At 31.6% G+C, this 16,560-nt stretch overlaps 1 protein-coding gene across 1 annotated transcript; it reads left to right on the forward strand.

Annotated features, from left to right (window-relative positions):
* Positions 1-661: 661 nt before the first annotated feature.
* On the forward strand, positions 662-16,256 carry LOC144839666 (ras-related protein Rab-26-like). The gene is made up of 7 exons (XM_078695121.1): positions 662-843; positions 4,208-4,318; positions 11,077-11,118; positions 13,081-13,200; positions 13,388-13,510; positions 14,059-14,135; positions 14,531-16,256. The coding sequence occupies exons 1-7, from the start codon at positions 772-774 to the stop codon at positions 14,631-14,633; spliced, it is 648 nt and encodes a 215-aa protein (XP_078551247.1). The 5' UTR covers positions 662-771; the 3' UTR covers positions 14,634-16,256.
* Positions 16,257-16,560: the final 304 nt, after the last annotated feature.

A 16,560-nucleotide genomic window follows, 5' to 3' on the forward strand; every position in this document is an offset into this window, starting at 1 on the left:
ACCACAGGTTTTGAAAAGCTGGATTTGAAAATACTGCAGTATTAGAGAAAATTTATAGGATACATAATATTAAACCAGAGCTTTGCGGGTACAATGGTTCTTGTACCAATGATCTTATAACGCGATGTCAATCTTAATAAGTCGCATCCTTTGTTTGTTCCTCATACAAAAATGTCATTGATCCTCGACCTCTTTGTTCATTGACCCTCGACCTCTTTGTTCATTGACCCTCGACCTCTTTGTTCATTGACGTGCATAAGATTACAATCTTTTCTATTCAGTTTTCCTACTTTTTCTTTGTATTACAGACAATATTAGGCCATCCCAAATAGGAAGGAAAAAGGAGAGTTGTGTATTTAGTTCAAAAGCAAAAGTAATTTAGACTTTGACATTCAATTTCGATTACTGTATTTTACTAAAAGATTGTGGTTCCATAGCAATCTAGCTGCACGCCATCAGTATTAAATTATTGTGGACGTATTTGGATTTAAAAAGAATGGATTTTAATGGCATGGTTAAAGTTCACTAATGTACAGTACACCATAAACATTATTTTAAAAGTCTTCAGCTGTACGAATCTGGCGCCAACATGAGTTTTACATTGACGACGTAATATTTTGAAACTATAGGTGGCGCTAAATGAGCAGAATCTCTTGGAAATTCAGGGGCTTATTTCTGGAATATCAATATGTTGCATTGAATTTGACCGTAATTTCAGTATTTTTTGCTTGTTTATGTGAGAATTTTATCATTTGGTTGGTATTTAATGTTATGTCGTCCACAAGTAACGGAGTCGTGCGTAGTGGCTCCATCGGAGGAGAATTTTACGATTTCTCATGTAAGGTAAGTTAGCTACAAAAAAATGAGATGATGATGCCAGTCAAAACAACATCAGGTGGTGACTGCTGATGCTGGAGGTCGGTGCAGGTCGACAGGTGGTTTTTGTTGTTCAATGGGCCTAAAAAAACATAGTGTTGTCCTTGGTGTCGCTCTAATAACAATTAACTTCACTGCAAAGTACAATCATCAATAAAGTGCGAGATTTTACACTAATGAATGATTATCTATTAACAATTTGGATAATAAATAATAATATTTAATAATAATATATCGGCTATCGGCACGGTCAACCCTGTGTGTAATTTAATACATTCTATCGGTACGGTATGGCTTAAGCGTGGTTCCCACAAGAACGCAATGTAGCGCAGCGGCGTATAGACGCGACGTATCGACGCAAAGTACCGTATTGCGTATTAATCACAAGTGGGAACCGACAACGCAACAGTGCTGCAAACATCGCCAGGGGAAATCAAATCAGTTTGATTTCACACAGCAACGCAAGGCAAAAGAACACGTACTGGAAAACATAGTACAGCGCGTACTCAAAGTCTACGACATGCTAACATTGACACGCAATAAGCAGGTTTGATTTCACAAAGGCGAGGGCAAACACAATTATTGGAAGGGTATTTGCTTATGCTGCGTAGGTTGCGTTACGTTGTGTACAAAAATATATACAATATTGTAGCGGTCAACCAAGCGGTGAACCTTTAACAGTTGACCATAACGATAGAAACTTTACATACGTGCACGGTCAATGGTATACTAATAACATTCCGTCATGCCATCTATACTACTACTGTATTTTATGATGATGGATTAGAGATGTAATGCAGTATAGGCCCTATAGTCTTACTATTATCAAAAAGATGTAAAATAATTCAACTATTTTACATCTTCCTGGTCATTTCAATTGATTCTTACAGCAAAATACATGGCATTATTACTGACTTACTCATTAAATTTAAGCATTTCTACTAAATCAGCACATTTGATTATGATTCCCAAAGTCGGTAATTTGTAATAATAATAATACACTTCGATCCGAAGGAGCAATTTCAAATTGCGCAAATCATTCAAATTGCGCACAACATATACACCAATGGTGGTATGCCCCCAAGTACTAAATGCGTACTAATCTACCAAACCATTTTGATCAATGATGTCGAGGAACTTTCATATTACAAGCTAAGTGCAATTTAACTCAATAAATTGTATCTAATGATCACTTTGTATCACCTAAGCAGGCTATTCAATAGCTTATTGTTGTAGCCTATTCCAGGTACAGTAGTCTGAGACTGATGGTGATTATGCATTAATAATCTCATGGTAATGATCACATTGGCACATTATTTGTACAATAAATAAATATTATTTTAAGTATAGCACCTTTATAGCAATTTGAAAACCATCTGTAGTTATTCTATGTTTACCACACACAAATAACATTTTATTGATACATTAAATATGTGAAATTACATTACGTTACTGTAGTCAATTAGGACATTAAGGTATATTACTGAATTAGCCAAGCCAGGCATTGCTGTAATTGACCAGTTTGTAATTAGTGTGCATACTATTACTAGCAATAGATACAAAGTGCAGTACAGTGACCGCAACCACTAGATAGTATACAGATTGTCAATGTTACATATAAACCTGAGGTAGAACTTTACACTTGATTTGTTTTCAGATTGAGGAAATCTATTTTCTTAATTACACGTTGTTAATATTATCCTTCTTCTATCTCATAACAATATCGAATAAAAACTGTGGGAGGATAAGCGTATGTGGGTTGTTAGCAGCACCTGTGAAACGGCCTAGCGTGACATTTAAGTCACGCTTAACTCACAGATCTACAGTACTTATCTTTACTAGCACATTCTAGGATTTCTAGGAACACTGAATTTCAGTGTTCCTAGAAATCCTAGAATGTGCTAGTAAAGATGAATATTAATCAACTAAAACATGGTGTTTTGTATGTGGTTTTCTCATTAGTACAATTTCAAATGCTAAGTAAAGCTTTGTCTACACACAATCAAACTATATGTGATAAAAAAATGTGATGTGCCCATATATGGACATGATGATGTTATACCACTACCATATTTGGGTATATCACTATCATATTTGGGGACATCACACTTTTCAAACTAGTTTGATAGTGTAGACAGAGCTTAACAAGGTATTAACAAATTGTTAATTGAGCAATATAGTCAAAGCAGTAAATGTGCTTGTTGGACCTTTCTTTGCTCAGTGAAAATGAAAATATTTCAATAAAAAATGATTATGATGAGTACCCTTTTATTGAAACCATTTAAACTCATGGCTCAGTATGAAAACAATTAGATTTAAGTTTTTACAACTTGAGAGCCAAGAATTATTGTTACGATACTCTGTGCCAGGTCCTTGTAAATGTTGTGCTACAAATTGCACTCTTTAACACATTCAGGGGTGCTTTAGATTTTCTGTTCGTATCTTAGTGTGTAGAATACAAGTTTACCAAAACTTAAGTCTGCTGTAAATACCACACCTCAGGGGAATTTTAGGATTATGTAATCCCACGCCTCAAAAGACAAGGCCTGCTGTGCTGTAGGTGTAGATACTTAATATTGTATTAAATTAATATTTTATTGTAGTATAGTAACTATACACCTAGCAGATAAATTACTAGTTTTATTTAAAACAACTTGATACTCATTTCTCCATAATGCACAACATTCTGCTTTGATAAACAAGAGGACGCATATTACTGTAAAACCAGAAACTTTCGAGACATGAAATTTTTGCGAATTTGAAAAATAAAGTGCAAGTAAATACTGTAACAAGATCGTGTATGCGTGACCTTTATGTTATAAGGATGCTAATATGTAAGCTACATACTGTAGGCCTACTGTACGTTACAAAAATTATTTGTGGCATGAAACTTCCTCGAATTTCAATCAGTCGCTCAATTCGCGAAAGTTTAATGTGCGTGAAAGTTTCTTGTTTTACAGTACTACTATATGATTTAACACTGCTTCATGATTCTATTACCTGTAAATTGTTTGACACGAATAAGCAAACAGGATTCAACCTAATCTGTTCATGGTTGCTTTGTATCCTCTTCTTCCACTATCTCTACTAATGTACTATACTGAGAGATTAGCATGGCCAAATGTTATGAATCAGGCTAACATGTGAGTGGCATGGGTTCATGACCTGTCGTCGCTCCCATATTGCTTGTTTGCATCCTTACCATGAACTCCAAATATTGAGTGTACAGTCTGTATGTGTTGTTGAGTAATTGTTATTTTACTGGTAATTAATTTTATTGATTACATTTTCGTAATAAATAATAATGGGATTGACATTTGTCATTTGACAGGTGATGTTGATAGGTGATTCCGGTGTTGGTAAGACGTGTCTGCTCGTTCGCTTCAAAGATGGCGCTTTTCTTGCTGGAAGTTTTATCTCCACCGTTGGAATTGATTTTAGGGTGAGTATCCCAGTAATCTTGAAAATTGTTGTCTATTTCGTGCCTAGCTTACCTGGATAAACCAACAATAGCCCATGTTCTCCAGAGAGAGGGCTTAGATAGTTGTTTGTCCACTCAGCCTAAAAAAAACTCTTTTACTGTAGGTCTTCCAATCCGGCTAATTTCCACAAAGCCTCAGTCCGAATAGCTATAATTATAGCTATATAAGATTGTACTGCCTTTTTCCCACCCACCCAATAATGAGTCGATTATGGATGATCAATCGTGTCATGATTGGTCAAATTACTTGCGTTGCGTCTTAGTGGGAACAAAGATTAAACTTGTATACCACATTATCCCTTCGTTCTAGCTACGGTACAGTACATCCATGTAGAGGTTAAACTCATTAAATACTCTTTATTTCATTTTCAATATTTTTTATGACATTGTTTGCAATAAAGGTACTGATGTACTACAAAAACACTTTTATTTTGATTTCTGATCTATTTTATGAATAAACCTTTAATTAAACGTTACATTTAATGTTGGCCTGTAAGACGCCTACTTGAATAATAAACAAACATTAGGAAATCTAAATGATAGCAATTTATCAGAATGTGATACGATAATAATAAACAGTTCTGGTCAAGTTCTTTTGCATTGAGTAACGTGTGGCAGCAGCAGGCATAATATCTTGCATACACCCACACACCATGCATATCATTATTGTGTAGTCAATTCCTGCCTGTTTCTACTACTTTCTGATATCTTCTTCACAACTGTAAGTATGTGTACATTATAAAAAAGTTGACTTTAATTAATGCCGTTTAAAAAAAAAAAAAAAAATGATGATTTCACTTACAAAAAATCAAAATTTAACCAAAAACCTGTTCTCTGATAGACAATGGACTTGTTGAAAGTGGATTTTTTTTCCTTTAAATTACAGAGTATTTTGGCAGATTAACATATATTACAATTGTGAATACTACAGATTACTATATTACTTATTATAATGTAATATGTAATACTATTTTTTAGGAAGAAATCTATTATCTATCTATAAATAATACAATTATTATTAACCTTTAATTTTCCAACTTTCCTATTGCCCTAAATCATTGCATTGAATTGCATTAGCTAATCTGTAAAATGTTAATATCTGCCGCACTAAAGTTTAAGAGCCTTGAGAATTTTGTTCATAGCCGAGGCGTTTATTGTGGGAAACCTTTTCTTCTCTTGTGTTCACCGCTGCTATCTCTAATTGTTTCTCTAGGGAAATATCTAAAGTGCTTTTACAAAGACTGTAATTATAATTCTTACTAATTGTCAACATGATATTTGTGTTCACTATTCTTCTCATATTCTTCTTGTATAATCAAAGCCAAACTTAAACTTGGATAAAATTATGCTTATTTTGGAGATCAACATAATGTAAAATCTTTTTCCTACAGACCCATTCTTGAAAACTGTACAGTACCTCTATCACTCTAACAATTTAACTCTATTAACAAAAAATCCACAGTACTAAAATATTATTATCCATACTTTATGTCAAGCTGATTGACAGGGAATAATAGGGGGTTATCAAATGCTTAAATTGTTTCACTCAAATAGAATTCATTCAAATTTATTTGTCAAGATATAATTACAATCTAACATTTATTTGAACTGTATTTGTAGATCTGTAGCTGGATTGAATACAATGTTAAAATTATGTACAAATAGAAATGTTGATATTATTATTCATTGGTTGCCAATTCATGTCCTGTGCTGTTTTCGCTGTATGTAATAAATGCCTCAACACCAGAGGAACAAGGGTGTGCATGATCACCTTCACAAATATATGATATTATCATTTTAATGGTGGAATAAATGGCACACATGATGTGAGGATAGCTTCAGAAGTCTCCATTGCATTTAATGGTGGGTTTGGAAAAATAGTTAAAGATGTATTGTCCCCCAAAATCATGAAAAATAAAGATTTTTAAAATCGGACTTTGAAAAGGCCATTTTGCAGTTTTAATGAAGTTGTTCACTTCCATCAGAAAAAAAACGGGGGAAAAAAATTATTTCACCTATAAAAAGACAAAATAAACAGTTAAATTACCCAAAAACTCATTGTCTTCCAGACAATTTGACCATTTTTTGCTTTAAATTACATTTTTCTCAGGTAAATAAATTTTTTTCAGACCCAATTTTTTGTGAAAGTGAATAACTATTATGTGACATTAAAATAACATATTCAACAAAAATTTAAAAAAAAATATTTTTTTAGGGGGACAATATATCTTTAATATAAGGTGTTTTCTAATGTTGATTACTGTACTGAAATTAGGCTGGTGTACAGTAGCTGATGGAAAGAAACTTAAAATACTTCATGTTGACATTAAAAAGATAGGTGTCCCCACCTATTGTAGCACAGTATTTTATCCACGATATTTGTTAATAAAAATGGCAACACTTTTAGAACGTTCACAATGACTGATACAGTGTCTTATTTCATTGCAATAGTGCACTAATATCCATTAGAGTTAATATCCAATTAATAGCCATTCATTTATAATATTCAATTAATGATTTATTCCAGAGCACTTTGCATTTTGGGTAACAATTTATGTTGACGACCACTCACTGATTTAAATGGTTATTTGGGAGAATAAATTTAGCAGAATATATACAGTATATATACAAATTATATTTAAATCTTGTTTTAAAATAATTTAATTTAAATCAACTTTTTATTCGACGTTATAAAGCAAAAACAATTAGTTGGAGCTTGCAAAATGACATTGGGCTAGCAAGTTGAAAAAATTAATTGTGTTGTTGAATAGATGTTTGTTGCAGTGCTTAATGTAAGCATCCATAAGCTATCCAAATAAAAAAGTATTAAATTATGATATTATTTCTAGAAAGCTAATTTCAGATCAATCAAATCAATACACAGTATATTCAATGTCTATCAAGTCTCATTTTATGATTGACTATATATCTATCAAAGATTTACTGTTGGTTTTTAATGATCAATTGAAAATATGGATGCGTGTGTATTGTGATAATAGTAATATACTGCATGCAATATAACAATGAGAACAATAAAGGTGGGTGATACTACAAAGGAGAAAAGAAAGAGAAAATATGGTTTATAGTTGTTATGGAAATGATTGCATTCGATCATAAAAACCTACCAAGAATTATTAATGAGATGAAAATAGATAAATAAGTAGATAATGTGCAATACTGTAGTAATGACTAAATTGATCTAATCAAATTATTTAAGCTAATTATTTAATGTTATTTAAAGATGTATTGTCCCCCAAAAACATGAAAAATGAAGATTAATAAAATCAGACTTTGAATGTTATTTTGTAGTTTTAATAAAGTTAATCACTTCCATCCATAGAAAATGAAAACAAATAATCTTTTCACTTATAAAATGACAAAATAAATGATTAAATTCAACCAAAAATCAATTGGCTGGCAGCCAATTTGACAATTTTTTGCTTTCAATTACATTTTTTCAGGTAAATACATTTTTTTCGATCAAATTTTTGGTCAAGGTGGATAACTATTATATTACATTAAAATGGAATATTCAAAATCATTTTTTTCAAGAATTATTTTTTCAGGGGGACAATACACCTTTAAGCTTAGTATTTGTGAGTTGCACCCTTCGATCCTTTTTTTTAAAAAATTGTAATCACTTATTTTAATGTTATCATGAAATGCAATTCAGCTTGGGACGCATGCGTCCCTAAATGCTGCTATATTTTATGAATTTTGTTTTGTAAATTTGTTGTTTTCATTTTTGAATAAAGATATACCAGTCAATAAAACAATAATACTCAAATCTAGATATTATTAATACTGTACTTCGTCATTTTATTTTTTGTAGATGCACCCTGTACTTACTATTTCTATTGCTAACCAGATTGATAACTGAACTGAATTAGCAAAGTCCCTCCCACTAAAAAATGGGAGATGGTTTTAGTATTCAAAGCTTTAAAATATCTGATTTTTAATGTTATTAATTTCAAGAATCTTGAAAAATAAGATTGAGATAGTAGAAGCAAATCTACTTCTACTATAAAAACATTTTTACCAGATTGCAGAAATTCCAAATCACACGCTAAAGCTTAGTTTCCTAATTGTCTTAATATTCAAATTATGCACTCATACATTGATGATCAATCATTTCAAATGACTTAAATATAAAACAATGAATCCATATTCCATGAGACTGTATCACAAACCTATTTTGGGAGTAAGTTGAAATCTTTAAACTTCACACGTCACAAAAAGTACCCTGGGAAATTGATTTTAAAACTCTTTATTAATTTTAATGTGTATTTTACCAAATACTGAACAAAATGATACTGTAGGCACCCTAGTTTTTACTGTGTAAATGCTTAATATTTTGATAACTATGGTATCCATAGTTTTGACTCAAAAATTACTTCTTTTCTCAGAGTTATGTTCACATTTTAATGTGTTTTTTCTGCATTAAAGTGTGACAAAAATGATCTCAAATGATCTCAAGTTTACTATTTTTAAGTCATTGTACGACCATTTGCGGTTCTAATTCTGTAGTCATGTACACAACCGCTTGTTACTGTGCTACTCGTTTGTTCTTGATGATAAACGTCCTCCGAATCAACCTGACCACCCCTCATTTTTCAACTATGGTATGATGTGTGGGTGGAAATTATTGCGATTTGATGTTTCAAATTTCATTTTCTAGTAATCTATAGTACATTAAACAATAATTTGTTTCTAACACTTTGGTAAAATACGTAGGTGTTTGCAAACCTCTTGTTGTTAGATCCATTGAAGGATGAAAAAGTGAGCGAGGATTTTCTTTCATGTTTGTTGCTAAATGATAGATGGATAACCTGATAAAAAGAAATTTTATAACTTGTGTTTCTTCTTGCCCACATTCACACCAAGGATTAGATCTATGAAAGTTGGACAATCACTCAATGGAAATGGAAAAGTTTAAACAACAAAAACCCTTCGTTTTAAATAAGTTATCTGGCAGCATTAGTGTTTGCATTTTGCATACACAGCACCTGGTTTTATCCAATCAGATTTTGCCATCTAAGTATTTAATCCATTATTATTCCATTATACTGTTTGTACTGTATAATACAAGTAATGTATAAATAATCTAGTCAATCTATTTTATAAAAAGCTAATTTCAAGATAGATAATGATGTTAAATCCACACGATTCTAGGCAATAAAATCAATTTTTAATTTCTGCTTGTGGATTGAGTGCTATGGTACAGTTTACATAATAAAAAAACCTGAAAACATTATTTACACAAAAATTTAGCAAAAAAGGCATTTATTTTGACCGAAATGACAATAATTTCTCATATCTTTATTGAGCTAAAAATGGGGTGGATGTACAGTATACTCGGTAATACAATTTTGCAGAATGTTTTATCAGCTGTCCTAGCTTCTGTTTGTAAATCTCTTGTTTTAAAACTGTTGAAATGACAAAACAGGTGTACCCCTTCTGTTTGCTGAACACTTATTTTCATTTTCTATATGAAGTTGCTCCCACGCTGTCTGACAATGCTTTAGCAATGTTGACATAATGTCCATATAATCCATTTGTTTGCTGTGCATATTCTTTAAAAATAGATTTAAGGCACGTTGTAACATTAAGGCGTGTTGTGGACTAACTGTATAGTAAGTACATGTTTAAGAGAAAGACCAACGTGTAATGGTCTGGCATGTTCACTTCATTTAATTCATTCATCTTCATTAAGTGTATGTTCAGTTCCATACTCTATAGCCAGTAGGCTTACTCAAGAAAGGGTAAAGCGTTGTTCCCACATGGACGAAAGTGAGTGTGCCCAAGCGACAGTTCGGATGATCCATCACGTCGTGATTGGTGAATCACTTTAACGGTGCGCTCACTTTCTTGCATTACGTGCAAGTGGGAACCAAGCTTTAGGGAAGGATTAGTATACAATCAATAATATGATTGATGATTTAGTTGTAATTGAACTACAGTACTGATAGTGATAACAAGGTGTGTTGAGAGGAAATCCTAGTCTCTGTCCTTCTGCTTTCTACTGTATGTAGTTTACTACTGTGTTTGTAGGTTCAAATTTAAAATGATTCTGATGAAAGTGTGAAATCAATTGAACTTTGAACCCTTGTAGTAGACCTGTCAACATTTAGTGTTTGTCTACTGTATCATGATTGGTCAATTTTATTGTGTCCAAAGTCTATGTATCACATCACAGACTGTAGAAGAACCTTTGTACAAAAATAATAAACTATGGTCCTGTTTCTGCTGAGATTAATAACCAGATTTAGATCAGTTTAAGTGTGTAGCTCACCCACTAACAGCTTGAGCTAATCATTGATAAACAGTTTAGTACAGTACTAGGTATGCAAAGATTACTTTGCAAACCACCCACTCATATTCATTTATTAATAAAACAAATATGAAGAATTTATTATGATATTATGCAATGGCATCGAATGTACTATATTTTATATTATGACAAAGAAATATCATACAATACAATATGCATTTAAAAAAATATTATTAATTAATGATTGAATGTTGGTGCTACTCCTCCGGGAGACAATATCCTCTACCAGCAGTATGTGGAGGACCAGTAAGAACCCCATACTGATGATGTACACTGGGCCTTCAAGTTCTACTACAGGTACCATCACACCCATATCTATGATTATTGTAATATTTGTTATGTACTGTAGTTTTGTTTATTGTTAACCATTCTCTTTTAATTTTTACAGAATAAAATAGTTGATGTGGATGGCTCCAAGATTAAATTACAGGTTAGTTACAGTATTACAATTATTGCAATTAAAACCAGATTTAATTCGTCACAAATTTTAGGTGTACTGTATGCATGTTGCTTTAAATAAAGATTTATTGATTTTTTTTAGAATAAAGATATACATATTGATTGATTATATGTCAGAATCTTATTTATTTCTGAGAATTTTCCCTTGATTGATAGCCGATTTCACTGCACATTGAGTCACCTCTACTTGAATAAAACTTGAAGAAAACCACCTTTATGCAGATAGATTATTACATAATCAAATTCTCAAATTACATTCTCATGTATAAGAAAGTTGATCTTCATTTTGTAAAAATAGATTTTCATCTTTTACTGAATGAAATTAATTGTACCATCGCACTCATAGACATACATTATTTGTATAATATTTCAGTGCATTGTCATGTTCATCTGATAGTGGTAGATTGCTTTAATGTAAACACTGTATGGTTCAGGGTCAGCAAGCTACTCTATGCTAAGTAGTTGTGTTAAGTGATGATGTTTTAACCTAGTATATAACATGGTTATTGTATATAATGCATGCAAAGAAAATAGAAACACGGTAGCGACATCATCTTGGGAGACTTCATAATTTGCTATAAATTTGTATCTTATTCATTGAGTTGAAACATCTAAAATGTCAATGGTACAATTATGGCATAACAGTTTAGGAACTGGAATTTGAGACTACTCAAAGAACCGCAATAATATATATTACACGTACATCACTGCATTTTTTTTTTTTTTTTAATAAAATGTCAGTACGTGTTATTTATGGATGAATATCCACTGTCATACACAAGTATTATTGAAAATGCTAGAAACTTGTGTGTTGTATGTAAATACTGTAAATTAGTTTTCATGCAGGTGTTTTTATGATTTAAAATGTCAGTAAACTTATCATGAATAATTAAGCATGGTAGAAGCATCCTCTAAGTACAGTCTGTACAGGGGTGTGTACCGTTTTTTTATATTTAAATACTACTAGGCTAGTATCTATGTTACAGTAGTCTACATGCAGATGTGACAAAAATGTTGAACATTCATACTTGTTAGTTAAAAGGTTTATTGTAAAAACAAGTTTCCATGGAAAATCTTTTTTATTGTAAAGGTCGTAGTTCACACTTATTGAAGTATCAATTTCAATAGTCTCTTTGCTGGAATATTTCATAGTGAAAATGTCACTTAAAGTCTCAAAGGAGGTTTCTTTTTTAAATGTCACTAAACATGTTTCACTGCTCCATTGAGTATTCTGATAATTTACATTTTATTCAAAGAAATGCATTGTATCATATTATTTTGAATATAAATATATCTGTTAGTCTTATTAATTTTAAGATATTTTTAAGCCATTTTGAAGTGAAGTTATATAAAGACGCTGACAAGATATACATTATTCTTTTATGAAATGTTACATAATAATATTGCTTTGGTCAAAGTGTCTATTTTCCATTAAAGCCAAACCCCTTTGAAAGCACTGTTATTTTAAAATAATAACAATGGCAATTAGTTGTAGGCCTAATAGACACAGATACAGTCTACTTTACACTTGAACAGGTGTCTTGTAAATGCTATGGTAATTTATATTTTTGGACTACTGTACTTAACAGAACATTTGGAAATGTGACCAATTTAGAGTTTGATAATAAAAAAAATAGCCTGTCGAACAGTGAATATGAACTGTTATCAAAACCAGGTTGAAAATTCAATTGATTTATTATTGAAAGTCAGAATAACAGAGGATTTTTACTTCTAATTTGTACCATTTAAAAAAATTAACAGTAACTATTAGAAGCTCCTAAGCCACCTCCTCCTATCCCCAATTCAGCATCGTCTGTTTTCAAAGTCCTGATTCAAAATGTGATTTAAGTACAAAAACAACTTTTAAAAGTCCATTATTAGATTGGATGTACCTGTGTATGTCACTGACTTTAATTGTGTTTTATCATTACAGATATGGGACACTGCAGGCCAAGAAAGGTTTCGCAGTGTAACACATGCATACTACCGTGATGCACATGCTCTACTTTTACTGTACGATGTTGCTAATCGCCAATCGTTTGATCATATTCGGGTGAGTGAAGGATCTATGTACATATTTTCCGCAACCGTGTCATCATGTCGCAGCCAGAGATAAAACCTTTGATTTTGAAGAAGATCTCCGGAGCTCAGCATCCTGTTGTTAGATTGCCTTGGTTTATATGTCACTCTGTTATAATTCAATATTGAATTAAAGGTTTGTTTTCTTCTTTTTCTTGCAGTCGTGGGTGGCAGAAATCAAAGAGTATGCTAGCGATGATGTTGTTGTCATGTTACTAGGCAACAAAGCTGATATATCTTCAGACAGGGTAGTCAGGCGAGATGAAGGCGAAAAACTAGCTAGGGTAAGTAAGATTTAGGCAATTAAAAACTGTCTAAATGTATTTAAATTAATATTTATATTCCTGTTTTATAGATTATTTTTACAGTTCTGTAATGTGACTTTTTAATTTATATTTTCATTTCCATAACTTTGTCCTAAAAGCCTTATATTGATTGCAGGAGATATCTACCGTTATATTAAATTTATTAATTAAAACCAAAACTTTTGATTTTCAAAATATTTATACAACTACTACTGTATTGCACGTTTTGTGAAATGTAGCTATTTGATAATAATAGTTGGTATATCGGAAACAATTATAGAGCCATAGACCAGTTGTTGTTGAAATCATTCTTCTAATCTCATCAAATCCATTCTGCAAAATTGTCTTAAAATGCAAACTGTAGAGGGTGTCATTTTTAACAATTGACTGAATCGGATTTTTATGAATTGTTGAAAAAGATATGGCTATTTAACTCCAATAAGTTACTAAAATGAAAAGCGTTTTATTTCAAAATGTCATCTCTTTTTTAAATACAAATTTACTTTTACTTGTTTTTATTTTCTTAGGACCATGGAATAGCATTTATGGAAACATCAGCAAAAACTGGTTTGAATGTTGAACTTGCCTTTATAGCAGTAGCAAAGTATGTACATTATTTAGTTGTTTATTTTAGGTCACTATGTTCAAATGTAATGGCACTTTGTGGTTGGCATACTTTTAAACCTCAAGGTCCTGGATTCAAGTCCTTTACTAGGAATGACTACTACTAGTAAAAGTTCAAAGTTTTTCTGTTGCAAAAATAAAGATTTTATTATTATTATCATTATTATAAGTGCACTTAAAAATGTCTCATTAAACATATTTTAGAAGATAACATGGGTTTAGTTTCTCATCCACCAGAAGTGCAGAGCCAGAGTGTTGACCTGCTAAATTAAAAAGATAATCTGGATTTTTTCTTATCATCATTTGTTCAAAAGTTATAAGCCAATATTTAGAACTGTTGTGAACAATAATAAAAGCATTAAATTTGTCTTGCAGAGACCTTCGTTCAAAGAAAACAAGAAAAGCCAACGACCCATCATTCAGCGTAAAACAGTATGTAGATGAACAAAAAGTAAACCCTGCTAATTGTTGCACTTAATTAGCAGCAGAGAATGGATCCGGTACAGGTCTACTTCATATGGTTTCAATGTCTTCTTGCTAGTGATAACAAAGCATCAGATCCATTGGAGGTTGTTATGATATGATTGGTAAATCAAATATAATACAAAGATTATGAAGTGAAGAAAATCCTTTTTTTAAATAGAGATGTATATATAAAATATTTGTAAGATGAAATTAAGGTTAATTTTTAGATACTTTTTTGGTCTGTAACTGTTCCATGCAGTATCAGCTCTGCAGTTGGCTATTAATGATAACATTTAAATTAAGTGCGTAAATTACTTAATGACATCATTTGGAAGAGCTTGTTTATAAATTCTATCTTAGAATTACTAAAAAATGTCACTCTTTAGTTTGAGATACTAAATTGAGTGATATCATTCATCTTCATACATGTATATAGTTATATATAAAGTGTTGTGATGAAGAAAGCATCTTACTTACACTTGATTTACTGTATTCAAAAACAATGTAGCAATATGTTACAAAGTGTGGCCAATGACGTGTAACATTTACAAGCACTTAAAAGGAAAAAAAAACACCAATATTGAAAAGACATAAAAGGATAATATATGATAGAAATACAATAGAATATCTAATACTAATAGCATTAACAACAAAACTTTTTATTTTTTTAAATTCATCAGCACAGTGTTTGAAAGTGGATACGTATTGTGATTGTGAGGTTAAAGTGCTTGTCTACAATTCAATGATTCAATGTTCAAATCCTGTGGCAGTATTTGATAGGAGTGTGTGTGTATGTACAGTACTGTGGGCAGTGATTGTAGGAAATTGGGGATGGGCAGTAATTGTAACCAGTTAGGGTAGTAATTGCAACCAGTTGGGGTAGCAATTGCAGCCAATGTGGAGTATTGATTGCAACCATTTGGGGTAGTGATTGCAACCATTTGCGGTAGTGATTGCAACCATTTGCGGTAGTGATTGCAACCATTTGGGGTAGTGATTGCAACCATTTGGGGTAGTGATTTCAACCAGTTGGGGTAGTAATTGTAACCAATGTGGGTTGTGATTGTATTATCATTTGGGGTAGTGATTGCAGCCAATTGTGGCAGTAATTGTAGCTTGTTGAGGCAGTGAAAGGCACCAAATGACACAGTGACCACTGGTAAAAAGTAGAACACTAAATCAGAAAGGCTTGATGACTGCTTACTACTATTACAATCAGAATGTTTATTGTGTAATTGTTAACTGTACTTACTTACTCTAATTTCAATGTGTATTTATCGCCACTGCCACTCTTCGATGTAAATTTAAAACTCTTATAAATAAGAATATAATATAGTAAGAATACAGATTATAGGTAGAAATCAATAGTAATGATATCACTGTATTGCAATTTGAAACATTCTATAATTCAGTTATAAAAAATAACTTCAAAATATTCAATTATAACCATGTTATAACATCTTATAATCTTAAAAATGTCGTCTTTTTTTCAACATTATTTTTTTGTATTTAAATTATATTAATTAGTACTAATATAAATTGCTTGATTAAATCCTTCATTCCATTGTCTGATTGACAATCATAATTTAATTTAACTAACTTATTTGTAAATATTTCTAAATGTGTAATAGATGAAACCGTACATTTGCAATATTCTTAATAGAAACCAAATTGTGATTCATAACATGGAAGTTAATTTTTTTTTTTTTTTTTTTTTTTTTTTTTTTTTTTTTTTTTTTTTTTTTTTTTTACACCATATTTAATGAGGGTGATCCATCCAGCAATTGCTGATCATTAGGGACCCTCAGAGGTTCACAGTACAAACATATACACTTGATGCTCTACATAAACAAAGTCTTATTACAAGTCTTTGGGAGTGGAGTTGTAATTTGGTCCTGACATGTGACGGGACTTGAACCCAGGACCCTTAGAGTGGCAGC

The sequence above is a fragment of the Antedon bifida genome, chromosome 4 (genome assembly GCF_963402885.1).
Source record: "Antedon bifida chromosome 4, ecAntBifi1.1, whole genome shotgun sequence".
Classification (NCBI taxonomy): Eukaryota; Metazoa; Echinodermata; class Crinoidea; order Comatulida; family Antedonidae; genus Antedon; species Antedon bifida.